Source organism: Elgaria multicarinata, chromosome 4 (assembly GCF_023053635.1).
Source record: "Elgaria multicarinata webbii isolate HBS135686 ecotype San Diego chromosome 4, rElgMul1.1.pri, whole genome shotgun sequence".
In the NCBI taxonomy this organism is placed as follows: Eukaryota; Metazoa; Chordata; class Lepidosauria; order Squamata; family Anguidae; genus Elgaria; species Elgaria multicarinata.
In genome coordinates this window covers 19,402,426-19,426,803 of record NC_086174.1, presented here as the reverse complement: position 1 = coordinate 19,426,803, position 24,378 = coordinate 19,402,426, and the positions used below count along the sequence as shown (strand labels likewise).

At 42.2% G+C, this 24,378-nt stretch overlaps 1 protein-coding gene across 1 annotated transcript in view; it reads left to right on the top strand.

Annotated features, from left to right (window-relative positions):
- ACSS1 (acyl-CoA synthetase short chain family member 1) overlaps window positions 1-23,511 on the top strand; it is a 35,431-nt gene extending 11,920 nt beyond the window's left edge. The window contains exons 5-13 of the mRNA XM_063123898.1: window positions 2,182-2,329; window positions 3,236-3,373; window positions 4,125-4,217; window positions 14,687-14,799; window positions 16,427-16,553; window positions 17,955-18,082; window positions 18,684-18,747; window positions 20,732-20,850; window positions 22,835-23,511. Coding sequence (XP_062979968.1) covers window positions 2,182-2,329; window positions 3,236-3,373; window positions 4,125-4,217; window positions 14,687-14,799; window positions 16,427-16,553; window positions 17,955-18,082; window positions 18,684-18,747; window positions 20,732-20,850; window positions 22,835-23,011 — 1,107 coding nt within the window. The 3' untranslated portion in view covers window positions 23,012-23,511. The remainder of the gene's footprint in view (window positions 1-2,181; window positions 2,330-3,235; window positions 3,374-4,124; window positions 4,218-14,686; window positions 14,800-16,426; window positions 16,554-17,954; window positions 18,083-18,683; window positions 18,748-20,731; window positions 20,851-22,834) is intronic.
- Window positions 23,512-24,378: the final 867 nt, after the last annotated feature.

Here is a 24,378-nt window from a genome sequence, read left to right as displayed (position 1 = left end):
TTTCACCCCCATGAACATTAGACTGCTCTGCGACTCACTATCCAGATGAAATTAGAAGGACTGAAGCACTGATGGGAACCCAAGATCACATAACAGTGCTAATTAAACACAAATGTATACATTTTCATTTTCCTCTCTTTTTGAGACACAAAGTATTCTGATATGAATTGGAGGTGTCCGAATTTGAATATGTGAAGAAGCGCCTTCTCCTCTTCATCACAGTATAAATGAACATTTGTTTTAAATGCATAGTGGGCCATTTCGGACATCATGTTAAATCGTAGTGAGCCTCACATATTTTCCATTCCCGTCTCCTCCCCTGACACAGCCTCAAAAAGGAGATAAGATTTAACTTCCATTTTTGAATAACTGTAGTTTAGCATTGCATCTGAACCCTATACTGTGGCTAATCGTCTTATGGCTTGTTTGAAACAATGGAAACCAAGTTAAGGACAATGAAATGTAATTTTTTAATATACAATTCAGAGAGGTTAAAATTAACAGTGCTTTTGTATAGGAGTACTTGTATTACCAAATTTCAAACCGAATGAGTTGCTAAAAAAAGTGCGCTCTTTCAAGTGGCCAGACGCGTTTCGACAAGAAAGTCTTTTTCAGTGGCCAAACAGCTGGCATATAAAAAGACATACAAATACAAACAGTATTAATTAGTGCCATACAAAGAGAAGGGGGGAAATATTAGTATATACGGCACATAATATTTATACCTACCCTGGCTTGAATGTACAGGAAAGTTTAATCAAATGGGGTTGAAGGCTTTATATCATTCTCATGCAAAGTCATCAGTATACACACTGAAATACACAATAAAAATTCCAGTGATAACATCACTATTTTAGTGTGTACACTCACATATAGAAAAACAAGTAAAAACTACTTACAGTTAAAAGTTTCAATTTCATTCAATCCTCAACTGTAGCATACAATATAATCACGAAGCCATAGGGCTAAGGAGGCTCGAAAGAAACCCAGTTTATATGACTAGCCAGCCTAGTAATAATCGTTAACAACAGTTGTACTGTCAAATTAGAGAAAGAAAGAAACTTTAGGCTTTATTATGCATTTCAGTCATTTCTGTGTCATTACAGCCCGAGGCTAGACTGGATCTCTTGAAGGGAGGCCTCAGTCAATAGGGAGGTGGGGCTAATCAGCCTACAGGAAAGCCAAAATCATACTTAATAAGGCTCAATCACAATCTGCTGCTTGTTGGAGCAACATACAGGCAGCTTGTCTGGCTTCTAATTCCAGCATCACTCAGAGCTCTCTGTGATACTTGACGGTTTTCTTTCTAGGAAACCTGATTCCTGGAGTGGGGGTCTTCCTGGCACCACTTTGCCACTCCTTCCCAGTAAAACCCTCCACTATTGCTGCTGTGGGGTAGGGGCGTGTATCCCCATGCCAAGACGGAGCATATGCTTTCCGGCAGCCGTATGGGCCAGCCCCCTGCCTCTTCCCGGCTTCCGAGGAACTATCTGCAGTCGCCATCCATCTCAGAATGCCCCCAGCTCTATGCTGAAGCAAGGCCATGTGGCGGAAGGACCATGGTGACCTTACTTCAAAGGAAAAAGTTGGGTTAAATCCCAGACTTTTTAAATGTGGAGCTTTGAGAGAAATCCCTACGGTGGCTGTGAGTTGGCGGCTGCGTTGTATAACTGAGGCAGTGCCACTACGTAGCCACCGTGGGGCAAATAAGCTGTATAGACAGCCCCCTGTTTGGTTGGAATCAGCTGAACCTGACTTGCCTCCAAGTCCATTGTGCACGATGGCACCTGGTCCTCATTTACTGGCTGAAATGGAACCGCCTTGAAGTTAGCATGTTTCAGACAAATCGTAGGTAAGATTAACTACGGTTTGTCAGGATTGGACAAAACAACAAGCTGTGGTTAATCAAAAACAAGCAAAAGCTTATGGACATCTCTTGGCTGTGTCAGAGGAGGAGTGGGGACGACGACGACATGTGAACCCAAGACTCTCTGCAGTTTATTCCATCATGATAAACCAAGGTTTATTGTGACACCCGAACGAGCGTAATGCTACTGTATGTGTTTGCATTGGCTGTCTGTAACTAATTGAGCAGAAAGGCTTGCATGGTGTATTCATGATTAACAGCCTTGATTCGCTTTGTAAAAAACGAATAACTCGCCTTATTGTTCATCTACGTAGCATGTATTTGACTACAAGCAAGGTGACATTTTTGGTTGTGTGGCTGATATTGGCTGGATCACAGGACACAGCTATGTTGTCTATGGACCGCTCTGCAATGGAAGCACCACCGTTCTGTTTGAAAGTACTCCAGTTTATCCTGATCCAGGTGACTTAGTAGAAATGGCAGATCTGATCTGTAGAAACACTACTGGGTATAGAGAAGGGCTGCTGCTTATGGGTAGAGTATATGCTTCTGCTTACACTGGCATTTCTGCTTACACAGCCACAGACTCTCAGCCCAGCCTACCTCACAGGGTTGTTGTTGTGAGGATAAAAATGGAGAGGAGGATTATGTACACCGCCTTGGGTTCCTTGGAGGAAAAAAGGCAGGAGATAAATGCAATAAATAAATAAAATAAATAATTTTCCAGGTAGGGCTAGAAAAGGATTCCTGTCTGAAACCCCAAGGAACTGCTGTCATATGAAGAACCCCTCACCCTGCAAAGCCTGCATCCCCTCCCCTCCTTGAAGTCATTCCCCTTTCAAAAAGGCCCCGGGAGTGCATTGAAGCAGCACTTCCCTAGCAAGCAGCCCCCTCTTTGCCCCTACTCAGTTGTTTCCCCATCAGCTGAGCAGCAGTGGGGAGAAGGTGGGGAGGAGAGAGGTTGTGTGTGGTGTGTCCTGGATGGATGGATGGGTTGTGTGCTGTGTGTGTTTGCCTGGCCATTTTTCTCTGAGGAAATGTGGTCCTTGGTGGGGAGGGGAAGTTTCCACATAGTTTTTGTGTTCCAGTGGTTGTTACTACTATTAATATTTATTTATATAGCATCAACAATGTACTTGGTGCTGACAGGCAAGAGGAACTTGTTCCGGTTCCTCTTGCCTGTCAGTAGTTTCTTCCTCCTTTGTGCCTTTCAAAAGCAGGCATTTTGTGTCCATCTTATCATGGAAATCTTTGTACGGTAGTCTGTACTATAGACAAGTGTTCTCGCTGTGCTTGAAACGTTCTGTGCGGTGTAGTGTTTATGAAGTTCACTTCACAAATTTCAGATAACTATTTGGGATTTTGCAGGTCGCTATTGGGAAACTGTGCAAAGATTAAAAATTAATCAATTTTATTGTGCCCCCACTGCATTACGTTTGCTGCTAAAGTATGGAGAGGAATATGTGAAGAAGTATGACAGGTCTTCTCTAACTACCCTTGGATCAGGTGAGGATGAGTGACTTAAGCTTTACTTCCTTTTGAAGTCAGTAGTTTTGTTGATTTTGTGTGGCAAATACTGCACACACATACCAGACACAAGCTGGTATTTGTGTCTTGAGTGCATCAGACTGGAGATTCTACTTTGTTGACCAGGAAAAGCACAGATGCAAACCTCAATAGGAGGAATGTGACTGAGGAGGTGATATTGGGTTGCTTAAGAAAGCTCTGGACTGTTGCCTTTTCAGTTTGTACACTCATGGTTAAGGCTCTGGGAATATAATCTGGGAAATCTTGGCTAAAGACATGTAATTCATGACATCAAACTGTCTTGCTCTTTAAATTCTTAATAGTATCTTCCACAGATGCCAGTCCATGTTTTCCTTGAAAACTTTCATGGTTTTCTACAGCTTTCTTAAACGTATTCTGTGGTTGAACAGCTGTATCTTATTAAGAAGATGATTTGACTGCAACTCCCATCAGCTCCTAGCCAGCATAGCCAATGGTGAGGGCTGATGGGAGTCACAGTCTAAAAACAAGTTGCCCACCCCAATCGAAATGCACCTACCTTTTTTATTTCCATCTTGTTGCTTCATGTCCAATTTTGAGCATTGTCAGTGCGCTCCCCACAGTCTTCTTTCTACTAGGCTAAATGGGCTCAGTTCTTTGAGCCATTCCTCATATAACTGACTTTGCTGACCAGTTATTAAATATTCTTACCAGAAATCACAATTATTTCTTTTACTATTTTTAATCTTAGTGGGAGAACCAATAAACCATGAAGCCTGGCAATGGTTCTACAATGTGGTAGGAGACGGAAGGTGTACCCTTGTGGACACTTGGTGGCAAACAGGTAAAATAATGGCAGCAAGTGGGAAATGTTTACTAAAAAGGCATAGTGGAGTGTCTTGTGTATCTCCTTATTGGGGTATCTGCTGGTCTCAGCTATAAAGCTTGCAAATGATGCCAGTTATGTCTATTGGGTGTTTGGGTGGTTTTTTTGCCAAAAAGGGCAATCATTTTAGGAGTGTCGTCAGGTGAGCGTTTTATCACACGCTCATTATCATGGATTTTCACAGGTCCTTTTCATGATGCCATTCACCTCACACATGCCTCCTGCTCTTTCAACATTTTTTTTCCATCACAAAAAAAGCCCCAGAAAATCCGTTTCTTTTGGTTGTAATGAAACTTGCCACCATTTCCTGCTATGTGTAGGAGAAGCAGCGAGATAAAAACACTCTCTGAATGGGCCACGTGGTAGTTCCTTGCTTCCTCTTTCTTCCCCGTGTGAAGAAAGAGGAAGCTGTTCGTCCCTGTTGTGGGACTGGAGCAGGAGGCAAACCGACGGGAGGGAAACACTATTTCCACCCTGTCTGATGATGCTTGAATACACAGTTGTGCCTTCCTGAAAGCCTGGATTACAGTACCTGTCTTAAAAGTGTGCCATCTGTGTCAACGCTATAGATTTTAACCAGTTTCAAAACAGTTTTACAGCCATAATTTCCAACCAAAGGATTCTGGGAAATTTAGTTCAAAAGAGCAATTCTCATATACAGAATTCCTGGGACAAGAATTCTAGAATATGTCTATGGTATCTAGAAATGAAGTAATTTTGTTCAAAACTCAAAATATTTAGCATTTGGCTCTTAGTTTTGCTATAAAGTAGAAGTAAGCTAATAGAGCTTAACATTCCTTTAGCACTATGTAGCACTGCAGGGGACATTTCCCTTGACCACTCTCCAGAACCACTCTTCCCACTACTATATAGCTATAAAATAGAACTAAGAACTAGTGCCTAGATTTGTTTTTTTCTTTTTCCTCCCTAGTGTGGTGTAGTGGCTAGAGTGTCAGACTGGGAGTCGGGAGATCTGGGTTCTAGTCCCCACTTGGCCATGGGAGCTCACTGGGTGACTTTGAGCCAGTCACAGACTCTCAGCCCAACCCACCTCACAGGGTTGTTGTTGTGAGGATAAAACGGAGCGGAGGAGGAGGATTATGTACGCTGCCTTGGGTTCCTTGGAGGGAAAAAGGCGGGATATAAATGCAATAATAAATAAATGTTTTCTATCATTCTTATGGAGTCCCCTCCTTGATGGGCTTTCGGAAGCAGGTTAAAACTTTTTTGTTCCAGCAGGCCTTTGGAGAATAATCTGGCCCTCCATCTATGTTAATGTCATATAATTTTGTTGTGTATTTTAAACATTTATGGTTTTGTTTCCCCCCCCCCATGTATGTTTTAAACTTTGTAAGGCCGCCTTGAGGCCCAGCATTGGGCAAAAGGCGGGATACAAATAAATATAATAATAATAATAATAATAATAATAATAATAATAATAATAATGGGAGATAAATGCAATAATAAAACAAATAATGCATTTTTCTTTTGTGTGGTGTATTTTATACTGTAATCCTAAGGACATGGACCGTCCTGTTACTGATTTTTGTAAGGCGGTCTGGGAGCCTTTTCCAGTTTAAGAACAGTATAAAAACATTATTAAATGTTCACCTCAAAAGCTCTCTAGTGCTATATACCACAACAGGGAAAGGCCCCACAGATATCGGAAAGGAAAAAGGTGTCCTTTCCCCCATCTTCTTGAAACAGCATCCCCACACCCTCTCCCCCCAGAAACCTGAACTAGGGTGATGATATGGAAAGGAGGACAGGGATCCTGTATTTTTAACAGTTGTATTGAAAAGGAATTTTCTGCAGATGTCATTTGTATATATGGTGAAATTTCCTCTTCATCACCACAGTTAAAGCTGCAGGTGCCCTGCCCTCTTTTAAATCTGGTCATTCTAGTATAGCTCCTGCAGCTTTAACTGGTGTGATGAAGAGGAAATTTCACCAGGTTTCCCATATATACAAATGACACCTGCTAAAATTCCCTTTTCTATGCAACTGTTAAAGATACAGGAGCTCTATCCTCCTTTCTATATGGTCACCTTACCTGAACAGCACTACAAGGCTCCTACTCCAGGTGTTTTCCTGTTAGGGTCTGGAGATAAATTGCAAGTTTTTGTTTCAGTTCCACTTCTAAAATAGTAATGTTGGTCTATCTAGTTTAAACAAATTAGTTGAAAATAGAATGATTCCCTCCCCATAATTACTGTTGCTGGAAAGAAGAAATCATAATCTCTCAAAAGCTGATTACTCAATTTAAAAAACAATGTACACATTCTTGTGGAATGTATTATTTCCTGTGGATATAAACGGAAGTGATAACAATAATTCATAGAGAGAATTGATTTACCGTAGTGTTAGCTCAATTGTACATCACACAATCAATTTAAAAATAGCTCATTAATTGCTGTTTATCCTTTCTGGAACATTGCTGTCTGAAGCAGCAGTATGCCACAAGATAATCAACTTGAACAGGCATAAAGATTAGCAAATCAGGCTTTACGAATCCATTTGAAAGCATTTGGGTGAGTGGATAAGTGAGGGGGAGATTATGAGAGTGAGACAGTGTGTGTGTGTGTGTGTGTGTGTGTGTGTGTGTGTGTGTGTGAGAGAGAGAGAGAGAGAGAGAGAGAGAGAGAGAGAGAGGGTGGGTGGGGGAGGGAGCTCATTGTGCAAATCTTAAGTAATATATTTGGTAAGTGTGATCAAGCTCTTTGTGACATCATAGTTTCTAAACCTAATGTCCCAGTGAACCTTGAGTCTTCAGTGTAGTACTCTCAAACATAGTATTTTCCCCTTAGTTCCATAGGTAGCTGCCTTATACCAGGTCAGACTATTTGTCCATCTAGGCCAGTACTGCCTACTCTGACTGGCAGCTCCTATCCAGGGTCTCAGGTGGTGGTTTTTCCCGTCACTTGTTACCTGACCCTTTCAATGGCGATCCCAGGGACTGAACCAGGGATCTTCCACTGAGCTATACTCCACCCTCTTTATTTAGGAGACTTATATATAAAAACAGGATAAAAGGTCTGGACAAATAAAAAGGTCTCTATGTAATCCTGGAACGAAATCAGTTGGCTTCAGGTGAGCCTCCTTGGGAAGAATACTCCGTGGTTCTGGCATCACAGCCAAGAAGCCTCCGTCACCACCTGCTTTGCTTGTGAAGGCAGTTAGGCCTGCAGAAGGGCCTCTGAGCCTGAGGTAGTTTTTAGTAACTGGGCAGATTTGTGCAAGAGCAGGTGGTTCTTACATTACTCTAGTCCCAAGCCATCGTAATAATACTCAGCATTTAAAACCCCAAACCCAAGACAATAAACCAAATGCATAATTGGCAACAAACAAACTCCAGGATATTAAAAACCATCACCAAACCAAGAAAACGTGTGCAAAATGGCTTTCAGGTGCTGATTGCTATATTTAAATGTTATTGCACACAGCATATTCATTTAAGTATTCGAAGAACTTCACATATATTATCTCAGGATCACACTGTTAGATGCATAATAGAATCATAGAATAGCAGAGTCGGAAGGGGCCTACAAGGCCATCGACTCCAACCCCCCCCGCTCAATGCAGGAATCCACCCTAAAGCAGATGGTTGTCCAGCTGCCTCTTGAATGCCTCTAGTGTGGGAGAGCCCACAACCTCCCTAGGTAACTTATTCCACCGTCGCACTGCTCTAACAGTCAGGAAGTTTTTCCTGATGTCCAGCCAGAATCTGGCTTCCTTTAACTTGAGCCCGTTATTCCTTGTCCTGCACTCTGGGAGGATCAAGAAGAGATCCTGGCCCTCCTCTGTGGGACAACCTTTTAAGTATTTGAAGAGTGCTATCATGTATCCCCTCAATCTTCTCTTCTCCAGGCTAAACATGCCCAGTTCTTTCAGTCTCTCTTCATAGGGCTTTGTTTCTAGACCCCTGATCGTCCTGGTTGCCCTCTTCTGAACACACTCCAGCTTGTCTGCGTCCTTCTTGAATTGTGGAGCCCAAAACTGGACACAATACTCTAGATGAGGCCTAACCAGGGCTGAATAGAGAGGAACCAGTACCTCACGTGATTTGGAAGCTATACTTCTATTAATGCAGCCCAAAATAGCATTTGCCTTTCTTGCAGCCATATCGCACTGTTGGCTCATATTCTGCTTGTGAACTACAACAATTCCAAGATCCTTCTCGTTTGTAGTATTGCTGAGCCAAGTGTCCCCCATCTTGTAACTGTGCATTTGGTTTCTATTCCCTAAATGTAGAACTTAGCATTTATCCCTATTAAATTTCATTCTGTTGTTTTCAGCCCAGCACTCCAGCCTATCAAGATCACTTTGAAGTTTGTTTCTGTCTTCCAGGGTATTAGCTATCCCACCCAATTTTGTGTCATCTGCAAATTTGATTAGCGTTCTCTGCACCTCCTCGTCCAAATCATTAATAAAAATGTTGAAGAGCACTGGGCCCTTCAACATTTTTATTAATGATGCAACCCCCTTTCTGGTGCAACCCCCTTTCTGGTTTTGTCTGTGTTTTATTTATTCTAGGGTAAGTGTGAGGGCCTGATCCAGATCAAGACTGCAGCATAAAAGAAGGAGAAGTTAAATCCTTCCCACTGCAAAATTGGCCCTTCTGTGTGGCAGTTAGCAGTGGGGCTTTTTAAAATTACGGTTACATGCTGTATGTGGGTAATTTTGATAGGGTTCCAGCTGGGAGGGAAGGATTAAATTTCCCTTTCCCCTGTGATCTGGAACAGGCCCCCATGACAGTAAAACAAAAACTGAAAGCAAGCTGGCTGCATGCTGTGTGTCTGACATGTCGTGTGACCCTTTGTAATCTTAATAATAGCCTGTGGAAAGTAGGGAAATATTAATGTCCCCTTGTTTGCTTAAGACCATCCACCACGTTCATGACAGGCAATATACAAGATTTAGTGGTTAACCAAACATTACACAACGTGCACTGCTGCCACATGAGTCGGTTGACCCAAATGGAGCCACTCAGATGTTTAATCTAAGGATATTTTAGATGTTATTTTATTTTGAGTCATCAAGCATTCCTGAAAATAGATACCTTAGTATTAGAGGAATCAAGAAAATGAAGACAAAGATTTTGAAAGAGTAATGTGATTTACTTATTAGCATTTTTGGCAGGTGTGTACGTATAGCTAAATATACAGCGAAGGGAAGAAAGGGATTTGTTCAGGCATGATCCAAGTAGAGAATTTCATTGTGGCATTGTTCTAGAACAGAATGGGTAGCAGAGTTTAGAGCAGGGCTTGGGATACAAAAGATCATGGGGTGATGTAAGAAAGGAAGAGATCCGAGGGTGCGAGGAGAGTTGCTCCCTGGTGTGAAACGTAGGATAAGTATAAGGGAGGACCGTGGGGAGCAAAAGGCCTTGCAGCAGTTTCATGGGGAGTTCAAATGTAATGAAGCACTGAGACATTCAGACCTTGATGAGAACCTTCGTTCTTGAATTACTGAGAAGAAGGGATGCGAACAACCAGGAAAAGGTTGGTTTAGCCTGTTTACTTCTTCGTTTATTTAAGCGTTAATTATTTATTTAATTAAAGATTTGTTTTCTTTAGCTAAAAAAGCGCACACGGTGCCTTTTGAAGACCGGTAGTATGACAGCCTCTGCTCAGGTTGATAATCTGAAAGGTATGATAGACAAGGAATAATCGATGGGGGGAGCGGGGAGGAAAAGCACCAGGTCCTAAAGCTACAGTTTGCATAATGATCAATTGGGATGGAAACAGTTCAGGTAGACTGATGGACTGGCTGCTGCTAGGTGACAATTTGAGGGAGGCTCAAAGGCAGCTTGGTCTCTCAGCAGAAGTGAAGGAATAGCCCTCTTCCTCCTCTATCACCAAACATTCTCAAATAGCAAAAAGAAATCATAGTTTAAAGTCCTCTCTATCTCTGTGTTTGAGAATGCAGACAGTCCTCGAAAGTGAGGATGAGCAGGGGCGTCTCAGAGTAGCCAGAACACCCCAGATCCAACAAAAACTTCGGAAATATGTGCCAGTTGGAAAACCTGTGATGAGCAGAGAAAAGGAGTTCTAGCTGGCTTAAAGGACTAGTGGAGGAGGGCAGTCAGGGTGGGGAACCAGGTAAGAACATAAGAGGAGCCTTGCTGGATCAGACCACGGGTCCATCTAGTCCATCACTCTGCTCACACAGTGACCAACCACTGTCGACCAGGGACCCACAAGCAGGACACGGTGCAACAGCACCCTCCCACCCATGTTCCCCAGCAACTGGTATATATAGGTTTACTGCCTATATGTTGTTGGATTACAGCTCCAGCCAGCATGGAGCATGGTCAGATGATGGGAGTTGTAGTCCAACAACATTGGAGGGCCACCGTTTTCCCACTCCTGCAATAGGAATTAATAGGAATATACCCGTCCTTAGTCTGCAAGGCTGCCCAGTGGCGGCACGAGAGGGGTTTAGAAAGGCAGAGGCTTGCAAGTTTGCAATCACTCAGTGAGGATTCTTGAGAGAAAATTTTCCTAACATTTTAGTGGGTTGAAGTCCTGTTCCACCACCCCCTCCCCTTGGTTCTGGGTGGAATGATTACAATAAAAATAACAGCATATGCCTACTTCCTCTATGTCTCACCAGATCTTTGATTAAAATATTAAGGACGCAATGCTATGCATGTTTAGACAGAAAAAGGTCTACAACCACCAGCATTCCCCAGCTATTTTTTAATGTCTGAACATGCATAGCATTGTGCCCTAAAAGGTTTAGAAAGCTGACAATTTGGGAGAAAGTTCCTCTGCGACTTCTTTCTAGCTAGGTATTGATGGAAGGTTTACATTAACATAATCATGAGAATGTATTCCCTGCCAGATTGCTTCTTTAGACAAGCCACACCAAGGCCATACTAGCAAATGGTAGAGGGGAAATGTCAGAATGTAGGAGATTTAGGGTGCAATCCTATGCATGTTTAGGCGGAAAATAGTCCTACAGCTGTGCTGACTGGGTAATCCTGGGAGCTGTAGGGCTCTTTTCTGTCTAAACTTGCATAAGGTTGCACCCTTAGGCAGAGGAGATGAAAAACAATTCATGTAGCCAGCAAGTGTTGCAAATGTGATGAGGCTAATAATACACAGTTTCTGAACCTTTGCAAGTGAATTTTCTTGTCTTTTTGAGACTGGAATGGAGCTTCCTCATCCAAGTCCATTCTACCAGTTCTGAATCTAGAAAATCTACATCTAGGAAATAGAAACCAAATGCACAGTTACAAGATGGGGGATACTTGGCTCAGCAATACTACAAATGAGAAGGATCTTGGAGTTGTTGTAGATCACAAGCTGAACATGAGCCAACAGTGCGATATGGTAGCAAGAAAGGGAAATGCTATTTTGGGCTGCATTAATAGAAGTATAGCTTCCAAATCGCGTGAGGTACTGGTTCCTCTCTATTCGGCCCTGGTTAGGCCTCATCTAGAGTATTGCGTCCAGTTCTGGGCTCCACACTTCAAAAAGGACGCAGACAAGCTGGAGCGCGTTCAGAGGAGGGCAGCCAGGATGATCAGGGGTCTGGAAACAAAGCCCTATGAAGAGAGACTGAAAGAACTGGGCATGTTTAGCCTGGAGAAGAGAAGATTGAGGGGAGACATGATAGCACTCTTCAAATACTTAAAAGGTTGTCACACAGAGGAGGGCCAGGATCTCTTCTTGATCCTCCCAGAGTGCAGGATACGGAATAACGGGCTCAAGTTAAAGGAAGCTAGATTCCAGCTGGACATCAGGAAAAACTCCCTGACTGTTAGAGCAGTACGACAATGGAATCAGTTACCTAGGGAGGTTGTGGGCTCTCCCACACTAGAGGCCTTCAAGAGGCAGCTGGACAACCATCTGTCAGGGATGCTTTAGGGTGGATTCCTGCATTGAGGGGGGGGGGTTGGACTCGATGGCCTTGTAGGCCCCTTCCGACTCTACTATTCTATGATTCTATGAAATCATGGTGGGGTTTGTGCATTTCGTTACAGCCTGGAGCTGAGGCATGACACCATTTTTTTTTTAAAAAAAACCCAGCTGCGAATACTTAGGTGGGCGAACAAGGGGGCTAATGCCGTAAAAGTACTATGTAGATGATAAATCTACAGTGGCTTTAAGATATTTTGTAAAGATATGTAATTAGGGCAAACATCTATTACCTCCGAGGATTCCCAAATAACTTTCCTATTAGCATATAAACCATGTTTGAGCGCTGATCTCTATTAATGAAAAAAGATGTAGGATTGCTATTTTTTGCCAAGTAGGGCAGCTTCTTTTCCAGCCTTCAGAGGGCAAAGCAAGAGGCAAAATCCTTTAATATGAGTACTAATAAATTAGACATTTGCCAGTAGATCTTCATTTGGTGTAAATTGCTCTCAGAGGAATTGCATACATTTATGCCAACTGTGGGATATGGCTTTTACTATTGTAGGGATGAATATTTCTTTAATTTTATTACCGTTGCTTCTTTTTGTGTGTATGTTAGTATTAGGCTATAAAAGATCTGATTAAGGTTGAATCTCTGATCTGATTTAACATTTATCCTGATAGAAATGAGGAAAGAATGATTAAGAGGCTCAGTCCTGAATTGAAAATAATCGCGGAGTGCCCATAATGGGTGGGAGGATCTAATCCTATACAATAATAGTATTTTAGTCTCATAAACCGCTTTTCGGCAAACCATTTGAAGTGCTGTGAAAACAGCACAAGGAAGCACATTCCGTAATATCCTTGCACTTCTATCATTGCTGTGGAAATCACTTGCTAAGTGCATGAAATTGGGTTGAATATAATTTTCTAGGTAGCTTCATGTTGGTGGTGGTGGTGGTGGGTTAGAGTAGAATAGAACAAGGTGCTTCCCTGTATTTTCATGTTAGGAATTTGGCCCCAAATGAGCCCAGTATAGGCACTTTAGCCCAGTTATAATCAGCAAATGTAGGGTAAGTTGGTGTGGTCACGGTCTTACCTATATGGGCTTAGCACAGTGGGGCAGCAAAAGAGCTTCCTAAAGGTCCACCAAATCATGACAGCATTGGCAGGGGGCTCTAGGACAGGAGTGTCCAACCTTCCCCCCCCCTATTGAGTGCTGCATTCCCTCATGGGTAATTGTTTGGGGGCTGCATGTCAGTAGTAGGTGGGCCAAAGTCAATTCTGGGTAGAGTCAGAGCCAAAAATGGGTGGGTCACCCCTTTTCTCTTTCTTCTCTCTCTCTCTTTCTGCCAGCCTTTTCTGTCTCTCTCTGGCCATGGCTAGACGAGGGGCGTGGAGGGGGATGATCTCGCGGTATGATGATCGCGAGATCCTCCCCCGTCAGTCTACACGTGGTGCCGACATCCCGGGAGAACGTAGGATGTCGCAGTTGCCATTTTGGTTTTGTTTAAAAGGAAAATGACCGCACAAGCGTTTGAATGCAACTGTAAGGTTTTTTTATTAAAAAAAACCTCGCACTCCACCCACACCACCCCCAATGGGCACGGAGCTCCTGAGGAGCTCCGTGCTTGATTCCCCGCGTTTACTCGTGAGGAGCCGGGGCAAACTGGGACTGCGGGCCACACCTCCCGCGGTCTCGGGATCATCCGTGGGAAAAACCGTGGGAAAAACCAGGATAGAAGGGTAGGGCAATATCCTGGGGAAAGGGAGGAATCATCCCTCCCTGTTCCCGGGATCCCCTGTGCATCATGTGGACGCACAGGGACGATCCTGGAGCGATCACTGGGATATCGCCCCATCTAGCCATGCCCTCTGTCTCTGTACTGCTTCCTTCCCATGCAGCGGTCTTCCAGGGAAGGAACAGATTGCTATTGCCTGAAGTCTGTATTGATTACATGCAGAAGGGCTTTTGAAATTAGGCTGACGGCTGCATGAAATTTGTCCGAGGGCTGCAGGTTGCCCACCCCTGCTCCAGAATGTGGTTGCCTTCCAGAACGCACAAACACTCGTTTCTCCTTTGTGAACAGAACCTCAGCTAGAAATCTAGTTTTTAACCCTGATCTGTGATTGCCCATTCCTGCCTCTAGTAGTTTGAGCAGCTGGAGCCAGAGACAGAATTTTCAACCCAAAAACTGTCTTGTTCCCCCCCCCCCCACGCCATTTTCTCCCATTGTTTGTTATAGAAAACTGTATGGTTGGGAGAATAATCCTATATATCCCAGTTCCGTGGTTTTTGTTTTGTTTTTTGATGCTGGGCTTCGAATGTTGTGATGGGAATCCTGCAGGGAAAGGGTAAGCAAATGCCCGGACCTTAATGAATTATCTGCTGCATATGATAATTGTTTGCAAGGCTGTTCTGTTTATTTTCTTGGGGGTATAATCCAGCTCCCTTTGTAATGAAGGGGAAATCATTTGTTAAAATGAGGTTACAAAGTCCTTTAATTAGAGCAGAGCAGAGGATGCCTGGATTTCAAGTGACATTCCTTATTCTTCTTCCAGAGACTGGTGGCATTTGCATTGCTCCTCGGCCTGCAGAAAAAGGAGCTGAGATCATTCCAGCTATAGCAATGCGGCCTTTCTATGGGATTAGCCCAGTACTGATGGATGAGAAGGTGAGTTGAGGCACTGTAAAATTCTGGGTGTTGAAAATACAGAGATATTTAGTAGTGATGCTGGTTTTTTTATTTATTTATTTATGTATTGTTCCTAACCTCCCTAAAGTATTTTAAATGTATCTTTTAAAATATTTAATAAAAGCTTGAATATATTCTTACAAGATTGCTTCTATGCTGCTGCACAATAGTCTGGAGTTTGAACAAGAATTGGGTTAAAGGGGCCAGAAGGACTACTTAAGTTATTTGAGGCAGTAAGCCTATGTGCATCAGTTGCTGGGGAACATGGGTGGGAGGGTGCTGTTGCCCCATGTCCTGCCTTGTTGGTCCCTGGCCGATGGCTGGTTGGCCCCTGTGGGAACAGAATGCTGGACTAGATGGACCCTTGGTCTGATCCAGCAGGGCTCTTCTTATGTTCTTAGAGAGCTTTGTTTCTTACTGTATGAGCTAAATGCATCTGGAATGTGAGGATGTGTCTTTCTGAGGAACTTGTGTGAGGTAACTGTCCTGATATCTGATGGAATGTTATGCTGTGTACCACCAATGCTCAGCATGCATACTCGATTCTTAATTTCAATAGCTTACCAAGACCTCATCCTGAGATCTTTTGTCAACCCCATGATCTACTAAAGGCTGAACCTGGGACCCTATCCTTCCAAAATATGTGTTGTGCCAGTGGTCCTTGACATGGAAGACACCTTATTATTATTATTATTATTTTAGCTTTTTTAGCTATTTTCTAGCTAGAATCATCAACATGCATTGGGTCCATGCGGACAGTGACCTTGCGGTCTTACATATGCCTGTGCTCAGGATCAGTGCAGGCTCATTTCAGATTGTGGGGATTGAATCCACGGAATATTGCCAGTGGGGTGCGGGGTTAGGGTGGCCAGGACAAACGTCTAGATATGCCACAAAGGCTTTACATTATTCACTGCAACAGCTGTTTCTTTTATCTATTCCCATTTTAAGATGAAGGATTAAGAGAAAGTGGCTTGCTTGGGGCTACCCAGTAGCTCAGCTGGTTTCTTTTAGGTTCAGGGCCAGCACTCTATCCTTAGCCTGGCACCTCCAGATGTTTTGGGCTAGAACTCCCATCATTCCTGACAATTGGCTATGCTGAGGGGCTAATGGGAATTGATCAAATCATCTGGAGGGTGCCAGGTTGAATAAGTCTGCTCTAACCACACTGATTCTGAATTGGTTTATGGACATAAGATGCTGTTTCAGTTCTCAGGGTTAGTATAACTAACTCCAGGATATGAGTCAGCTCTCCAGCAGCTCCTTACCCCTCCTTGTGCTGTAAAATAAATTAAGTATTTGGCGAGGGTAATATGTCATTGTGTTCCAAGTGGTCATATCTGTTCTCCGTCCGTCTGTCCCTCCTTTTTAAAAAAGTTATTTTGTTCATATCTGTGGGCATGTTGCGTACACCATGTGTTGCTTTTGACAAGCACTTGGATTTGGACAGAATACTGTGGTTCTCTTGCTGGTCTTAGTGTTGTTAATGCTGTAGTGCCAAGTTATAGGTGTTAATGGAAATTACAGTTAGGCTATTTAGCTCAGCTTCTGGGACATTTCTGTTTCATGGTCATGTTAACTGTGACTTTTGTACTTGGACCCCTAGGGAAGAATTTTAGAAGGCAATGATGTGTCTGGTGCTCTCTGCATTGCACAGCCCTGGCCCGGTATAGCACGGACTATCTATGGAGATCATCAGAGATTTATAGAGGCTTATTTCAAAATGTACCCAGGTGAGAATGATGAAAATAAATGTTGGTGCAATTAGTGCACAGCAGTCTTTTGCATAAAACGTTGGTTTTTTTCTTTTTTGACAATAGAATGTTGTACAGTTAATGCTATATTTTCTCTGTACTTAAAACAACAACAACGAACAATTCTGTACCAGCAAGTTCTGTGCTAAGGAAAGCTGAATCCTGCAACCTGCACCAATCATTAAGCAAATGTGTACAGAAACTGTTGCAGTAGATTGATAAATGGAGTAATAATCTAGATCAACCTTCTCCAATCCAGTGCCTTTCACAACTGTCTTCCCCAGCCAACATGGGCACGCCACGAGTTGTAGTCCAGTACATCTAGGGGGTACTGGTTTGGGAAAGACTGATCTAGAAACATGATAAATTCTGCAAGAGGTGCCATCTATTGTTATTATCTCTTTCTTGCTAATGGCAGATTTTCTAGACGGACATGACTGGCATTGCCAAGTCATGCTGTGTTTTACAGATTCAGGAATTTCCTGACAATTAAGCATATTTTAAGTATGACTGCTTTCTCCATGTTGGTGTGGACGTATTTTTGTAGGCCCAGTTTCTGAAGGTTTTCTGTATAGTTGTTGTTGTTATTACTATATAGCAGAGTCTGCCGTGGAAGTGGCTTTAGAAAAACATGACATAGACTATTGCTCAATATCTATAGGCCAGGCTAGAGCCAAGTGCTGAGGATAAGGTCCAAGTCTGTCTCCTTCATCCGCAACCAACACTCCAGTTTGTTCATTTGCAGTACCTCATTCTCATGCCTTCCTTCTTTCCTGCTAGTACAGGCATTATACTTCTCTGGGACCTTACTGCTTATTTCACTTGTTCCTACAAAATGGCAGTACAGCCCCTATTCAAAGACTCTGTTAGCTCTTCTGCCCCCTGCTGAGCAGGTAGCTGCAACAACAACAGCCTACCTGCAGTGATAGTGCAGAAGTGCAACAGAGAGTACAGTCCAGGAGCTCCTCCCTCTGGCAATCAGCTGTGGTGGCACAGACACTGAGGCCTTTGGGACCATTTTCAGAGTTCATGCTTTCAGACCCTGACCCCTTCCAGTTCCCTGGCACATATACCCATAACATCCATGCCTTACTAAATAGGTTAGTTGGCTATGCTTACACAGTATTAGATGTACACATTATAAAAATGTAGTGTGTGATGTAATCTCAAGGTCATTTTCTCCAATTGTTATGCGATTATAATTATCAACGAGTGGTCATATGCAACATACACACGTTAATTAATTTCCCCACAGGAGTAATGTGCAGTGCCATTTAAGAGCATTGTGAATTTAGGAGCATTGAGTGTGTTAAGAGCACAGTGAACTTAAAAAAAGTGTGCACCAACATTTGCTGGCACTAACTCTGTTTGTCACTATAGGTTATTATTTCACAGGAGATGGTGCTTATCGAACTAAAGAAGGCTATTATCAGATAACAGGGAGAATGGATGATGTCCTAAACATCAGTGGACACAGACTTGGAACTGCAGAGATTGAAGATGCCATGGTAATTATTGGGATAGGAAAACTGTGGGCGACAATAATTCATTCAGGTAACCTGATGCAGTCACAAATCATTAATGTATACAGTTTTGGTTTTAGGGCTGGTTTACACATGAATTTATGCTTGCATTTATGCTTGCATTGTGGCATTAAGTGATGACTTGCACGTGTGAATGAGCCATTGCAGATTAGTCACCACAGGTGGAACTTCTGTCATACTGTGTCAAAACACAAGGCTTGCAAATGAAGGTTCACATATTTGGCCAAGGGGCATCAGTTCATGCGAGGTCAAGGCCTGGTTTTCCAAAAGGATGAGTTGGTAAATCTATGTCTCTTAGTACTACATCAGATTGCATGTGAGGGCACATAAAGAAAAGACCCGTAGATGAGCATTCACTACAGTTTGTAGTACCCCTGACATAGGTTTATCACCTCATCTACTGTTTTTGAGAACTAGGTCCACGGAGAATAAGCATGTATGTTTGAAACAGCCTTTTGACATCTGTTTATACAGGTTTTAAAAGAAGGCATAAGGTCAAACCAGTACAAATGCATAGCTTAATTTTCTTTTCTCCCCCTCCATTCATCTTTTTTTTTTTTTTAAGGATGAACATCCTGCAGTACCTGAAACAGCTGTGATTAGTTTTCCCCATGATATCAAAGGGGAGGGTAAGTGAATGAAATGTTTTAAGTCTTTATTCAAATATTTATTTTCATGTTTACTAATTACCTTTTTAAGATCCAGGCATAGAAATACAGGGGCTGTCTATACTTTGTCTTTGCCCCAGAATGGTTCCAAATCTGTGCTGCATTGGTTTTATATTAAGGTTTTATACTGTTGTTTTATACTTTGAATGGTTTTAATTTTTGTGAACCGCCCAGAGAGCTCCGGCTATTGGGCGGTATAGAAATGTAATAAATAAATAAATAAATATGATGCAGCCACCGATCCGGAGCCACCTCGGGGCAAAGAGCTGAAGATGCGGGCAGAAAAGTCAAGGATTTATCCTGATTTTTCTTGCCTGAGCAAAGTCAGCGTGTCTCTTCCTCCTCTGTCCTCACTCTGGTGTTGCTCCAGGGGGCATTCCCGGGCGAAAGGTGACCTACCATTGGTCGCCAGTAACCATGGGAGGTGGGGGCGGGCCTGGCGAGCCTAATGGTCGCTGGAAAGCTTGCACTGCCTCCCTCCATCTGGATAACTTGCTGCCACCCCCGCATTAGTGAAATCGTGGGGTTTGGTGGCGGAGCGGTGCCAATTTATTTATTTATTTCATTTCTATACCGCCCAACAGCCGAAGCTCTCTGGGCGGTTCACAAAAATTAAAACCATGAAGAGCATAATAAAACAACCAACAATTTAAAAACACAAATACAAAATACAATATAAAAAGCACGACCAGGATAAAACCACACAGCAAAAATTGACATAGGTTAAAATATGAAATTAAACAGCAGTTTAAATTTAAGTTAAATTAGGTGTTAAAATACTGAAAAAATAAAAAGGTCTTCAGCTGGCGACGAAAGGAAAACAATGTAGGTGCCAAGCGAACCTCTCTGGGGAGTTCGTTCCACAGCCGGGGTGCCACAGCAGAGAAGGCCCTCCTCCTGGTAGCCACCTGCCTCACTTCCTTCGGCAGGGGCTCACGGAGAAGGACCCCTGTGGATGATCTTAAGGTCTGGGCAGGCACATATGGGAGGAGGCGTTCCTTCAGATAACCTGGCCCCAAGCCGTTTAGGGCTTTGAATGTTAATACCAGCACTTTGAATCCGGCTGGACCAGGACTGGCAGCCAATGAAGTTGTAGAAGGACTGGTGTAATATGATCTCGTCGGCCAATCCCTGTTAGTAGGCGTGAAGTCAGCGCCGTGAAGCCAGCCCCATGGTTAAAGGAGGTAAAAGTGAATAGATTCCATTCCAGGTGCTTGTGTTACCAGTTCGATCAGTTCTGCAGAATCAGGATCGGCAGGTAGTTTTTCCTACCTAATATATTTCGTTGCGTAAAAATGTGGTTCCTTCGAAGAATATTTAGGAACGGGATCTTCGATATGAAGCTTAACGGAGTCAGTTTATTAGCTCAATTAATGCTGAATGGGTTGACAATTTGGCCCAAGAATTCTTGCACAAGAAGCAGTCATCTTTTAGGGTTCTCTCCTTGATTTTCTTTCACTACATATGGAAAGCATGTAGCATAATCCATTACCCAGTGAAATAAAGTGTGATGTATTTATTTTATTTTAATGATTTTTAGGCTGCCATTAAGGGTAGAAGCTTTTCAAGGCGATAATGTGGTTGGCCTCAAACCTATACACACTCACCTGGGAATAAATAACATTCAACTAAATACGACTTAAACTTGAGTAAACTTGCTTAGAGTTGCACTGCAAGAGTATTTTCACAAGTAAAGTTAAGGTTATTTGAATTTTACACACATATTTTTAAACAATGAAAGAGCGACATTAATCAAAACAACATGCTTAGCATCCCTTGTGAAAATAACTTTAGAGCCAAAAGCTTTCACGCCAGATAATCACCTTTATTGCATTGAGTAATGGATTATTCTACATAGTCTATCTTACTTGATAAGTTTGAGTGTCCCACACATGTCGAAAAGTACATTAATGTGTAGTAAATTAATTCTGGTCTTTTCTTACAGCTGCGTTTGCTTTCATTGTGCTAAAAGACAACACGGGAAATCCAGAAATAATTACCAAAGAGCTAAGAGCAATAGTTGCTTCCAAGATAGCCAAATATGCTGTGCCTGATCATGTTCTGGTAAGTTCTTAGGATGATAGCCAAAATTTTAAACACTTCTAAAACTTTTTACCTTTAACAATGGCACGCTCTCTTCAAGCTACAGGGAGTCAACTGAGCCTGCCTATGGTATTGGAGACCATTCCTAGCGGAGGTACAAACATTTATTGGACTCCTCCCAGACCAGTTTGTACATGTGAATCAGGACACCTAGTGCCCATCTGTTCCTCACTTGCTTCATCATCACCAGTGATATGGGGATATTTTAGTTTTTCAGTTTGTTTTAAATTTTAATTAATTTACAATGTTTATATACCGCTCCCCATTCAAAATTTTAGAGTGGTATACAAGATTAAAATAAAAACAAAGTAAAACACTTTAAAATAGATTTTAAAAGAAACAAAATGTAAAGTGAACCGGGGCTGGTCATTAAAGAAAGGCTTCCTGGAATAATGACGTTTTCAGGAGGCACTGAAAGGAATACAAAGTTAGTGTTAAATCTGATACTAACTTTTAACACTTTTATATTGTATTTTATCGTCTTGCATTTTATGATTTAAATTTTTGTGAACTGCCCAAAGAGCTTCTGCTATTGGGCAGTATAGAAATGTAATACATAAATAAATAAATCCCTACAATGTTGTCCAAAGGTATTAGACCCCTTTTGCAAGTTGGAGCTGAGAGTAGCTTACAACAATCCATTCCTTTTATCCCCACTTCTTTTGTTTCATTCCTACACTGCAGATTTGGCTGAAAGTGAGCATTATACACCAACCCTGTGGTGTAGTTAACTGTTATGTCCCTATTGCATGCTGGAGAGCTGAGCTAGGAGAGGGTAGCTTACATCAACTGCATAATATAGTCTGGTTAATATTGCAGGCTAAAGGTGGGGCTACTTAAATTGCTGCCAGAGACCTCCTCCCAGGCCAAACCGAACATTCAGTGGCAAGAAGCCTCATGCTCCATTGAGTTGCTTGCCATTAAAAATTTTCAGATGATGTAAAACCTAAATTAGAGCAAAGTCTCAGGTAACACACACCTTCCAGGTATACAGTGCAGGGCCTTGCTTATTCCTTCTATTTCTAATTTGATTCTCTATGTGCTCTTGCTTATGCAGACGAACGCACACCACATATGTACAAGGCCATTTTACACTCCACATAGGCCCTTTCTACACCTAAAGATTATCCCAGGAACATGGAGGGATCGCCCCTGCCTGCTTCCGGGATCCCCTGTGTGTTTGCATGTACAGGGATGCTCCTGGGACGATTGCTGGAAAAAAGGAAGGTGTTAAAACAAGTGTGAATGGGAGTAGAAACAGCCATAGTTACTTATAAATAGATGCTCATAGACATCATCATCATCATTATTATTATTATTATTATTATTATTATTATTATTTGTATCCTGCCTTTTGTTCAATACTGGGCGTCATTATTAAACAATTTATTAACAATAAGTGGAGTGTATTAATGATGCGTGTGTATGTAGGTGGTTGTCTGAACCCTACCTGAGAAGTTATTTTTAAACATTCCCAGAGAACCTGAGAGTTATCCAAGATGATAATATAGGTGAGATTGGACAGCAATGTGATCAAAAACTCCCGAAATGGAACTCCCCTGAATAGTTCAGTAGACGTGGAATGTTGACTGTTGTGGGGTTGGAGTGCAGGTGGGAATGAAAAACCAGTGGGAAGAGACTGGGAATGGAGTGGCTTGAATACTGCACACCACATTTTGTTGCTGGTCCCCACTTGTTTTGTGTAACTGTGGTTTGTAAAAACGATTGTTTCCTGTATTTGGACATATGAAACTGGTTTGTTTCAAACCATGAAAGAAAACTTTAAACTTCCTTCCCTCAGACATTCTTTCACTTAAAAACCATGGTTTACTGTTACATCTGAAACTAGCCAGTATCTCAAGGCTGTACAACTCTGGCTTGATTTAAAGTAATAGTAATTAGTAATAAAAATAGATTTCCTTCTTTTCCTCCCCTCTTCATTCAGGTAGTGAAGCGTCTTCCCAAAACTCGTTCAGGAAAAATCATGAGAAGGTTGCTACGGAGAATAGTGACAGGCACTGTTAGTGACATGGGAGATATCACCACACTGGATGACCCCAGTGTCATCACAGAAATACTCGATGCATACAAGGAGTACAAAATTAAGCATCCTACCTTGTAATTGGAAGCTGTGGACATTAGTTCCATAAGAAACCCAGAGGAACAAATGGAATCACCAGATCTACTCATGCTCTGTCAGAGAATTGTGTTTGCTTATTTATGTAAGGAACAGAATATTCTACTCCTGAAAAAATCTTTATTACAGTAGTATTTGCCTCTTGTATGTGCTTTGCTGCAGTTCACTATGTTGTCTTTGAAACTATGCAAGACTTCATTTAGGTTCCCTTATTTTAAGACTTCTTCCTCTAGCATTTTTAAGACCTTGTTAATGTAACAGAGCATTGGAAACTCAGCAGTTGGCAGGAATTGAGCCTCATGTCTGTGCCTCAGAAAATAGGAAGCACCTTTTTGATCATTGTCTTAGGGAAATCTCTCTTAAGTGTCCTTGACCATTCAGGTAATTTGAATTTTTCAGTGCTTGAAGTCATGTGAGATCCTAAACATTTGCAATCGCACAAATAAAGATATTTCTGTATGACTTTTTTCTTGAATGAACAGTAATTTTTAAGATTGTGGCTAGACAAATAATATTTTAAAACTCAACTTAGGCCTTAGCTAGACCTAAGGTTTATCCCAGGATCGTCCCGGGGTTGTCCCTGCCTGCTCCCAGGATCCCCTGTGTGTCATTTACATGATCAGGGATGACCCTGGGATAATCCCGGGATACTAGCTAGGCCTAAGATTACTAAAGAGGAATGTGATGGCAGGTATGAAAATGAATTTTCTAATACATCAAGTGGGAGGTGGAAGATTGCATTGGCATCTTTTCATGAATGTAGGTTTGTTTTTACGTGGCACAAAATAGCTTCTTTTGGTATATGGAAGTCCTTTCTTCTTTGGATGCTGCAACTTCCTCCCACTTGTTTTGAGCTGGAAATGTGCCCAAATTGGCCTCACAAGGATGAGTTTTCATTACACCCAAAATCAATAGGAGTACCATGACCAGTTTAGTAATGCTGGATTTAGAGATGTAAAATTCCCAGAAATTTTGCAGCCATAGAATATATATAATATATGTATGTATGTATATGTATATATATATATATATTCATTCATTCATTCCGGGGGGAAATGAAAATTTAGGGGAAAATAGAAAAATAGGAAATACTTATTTTTAAGCACTCTTCACAGATCTAAAGTCTCTTTGTTGCTTAAGAACAGCCTTCCCCAACCTGGTGCCTTCCAGATATTTTTGGACTTCAGCTCTTATCAGCTAGGCACCTCTCCACCGTGCCTGGGTCCAGCTCCAGCTGAGAGCCCCCTCCCTCCTGCTACCAACTGTCTCTGCAGAGGCCACCAGTGAGGGAGGAAGCAGCAGCCAGGCACCTCTCCACAATGCCTGGGTCCAGCTCCAGCTGAGAGCCCCCT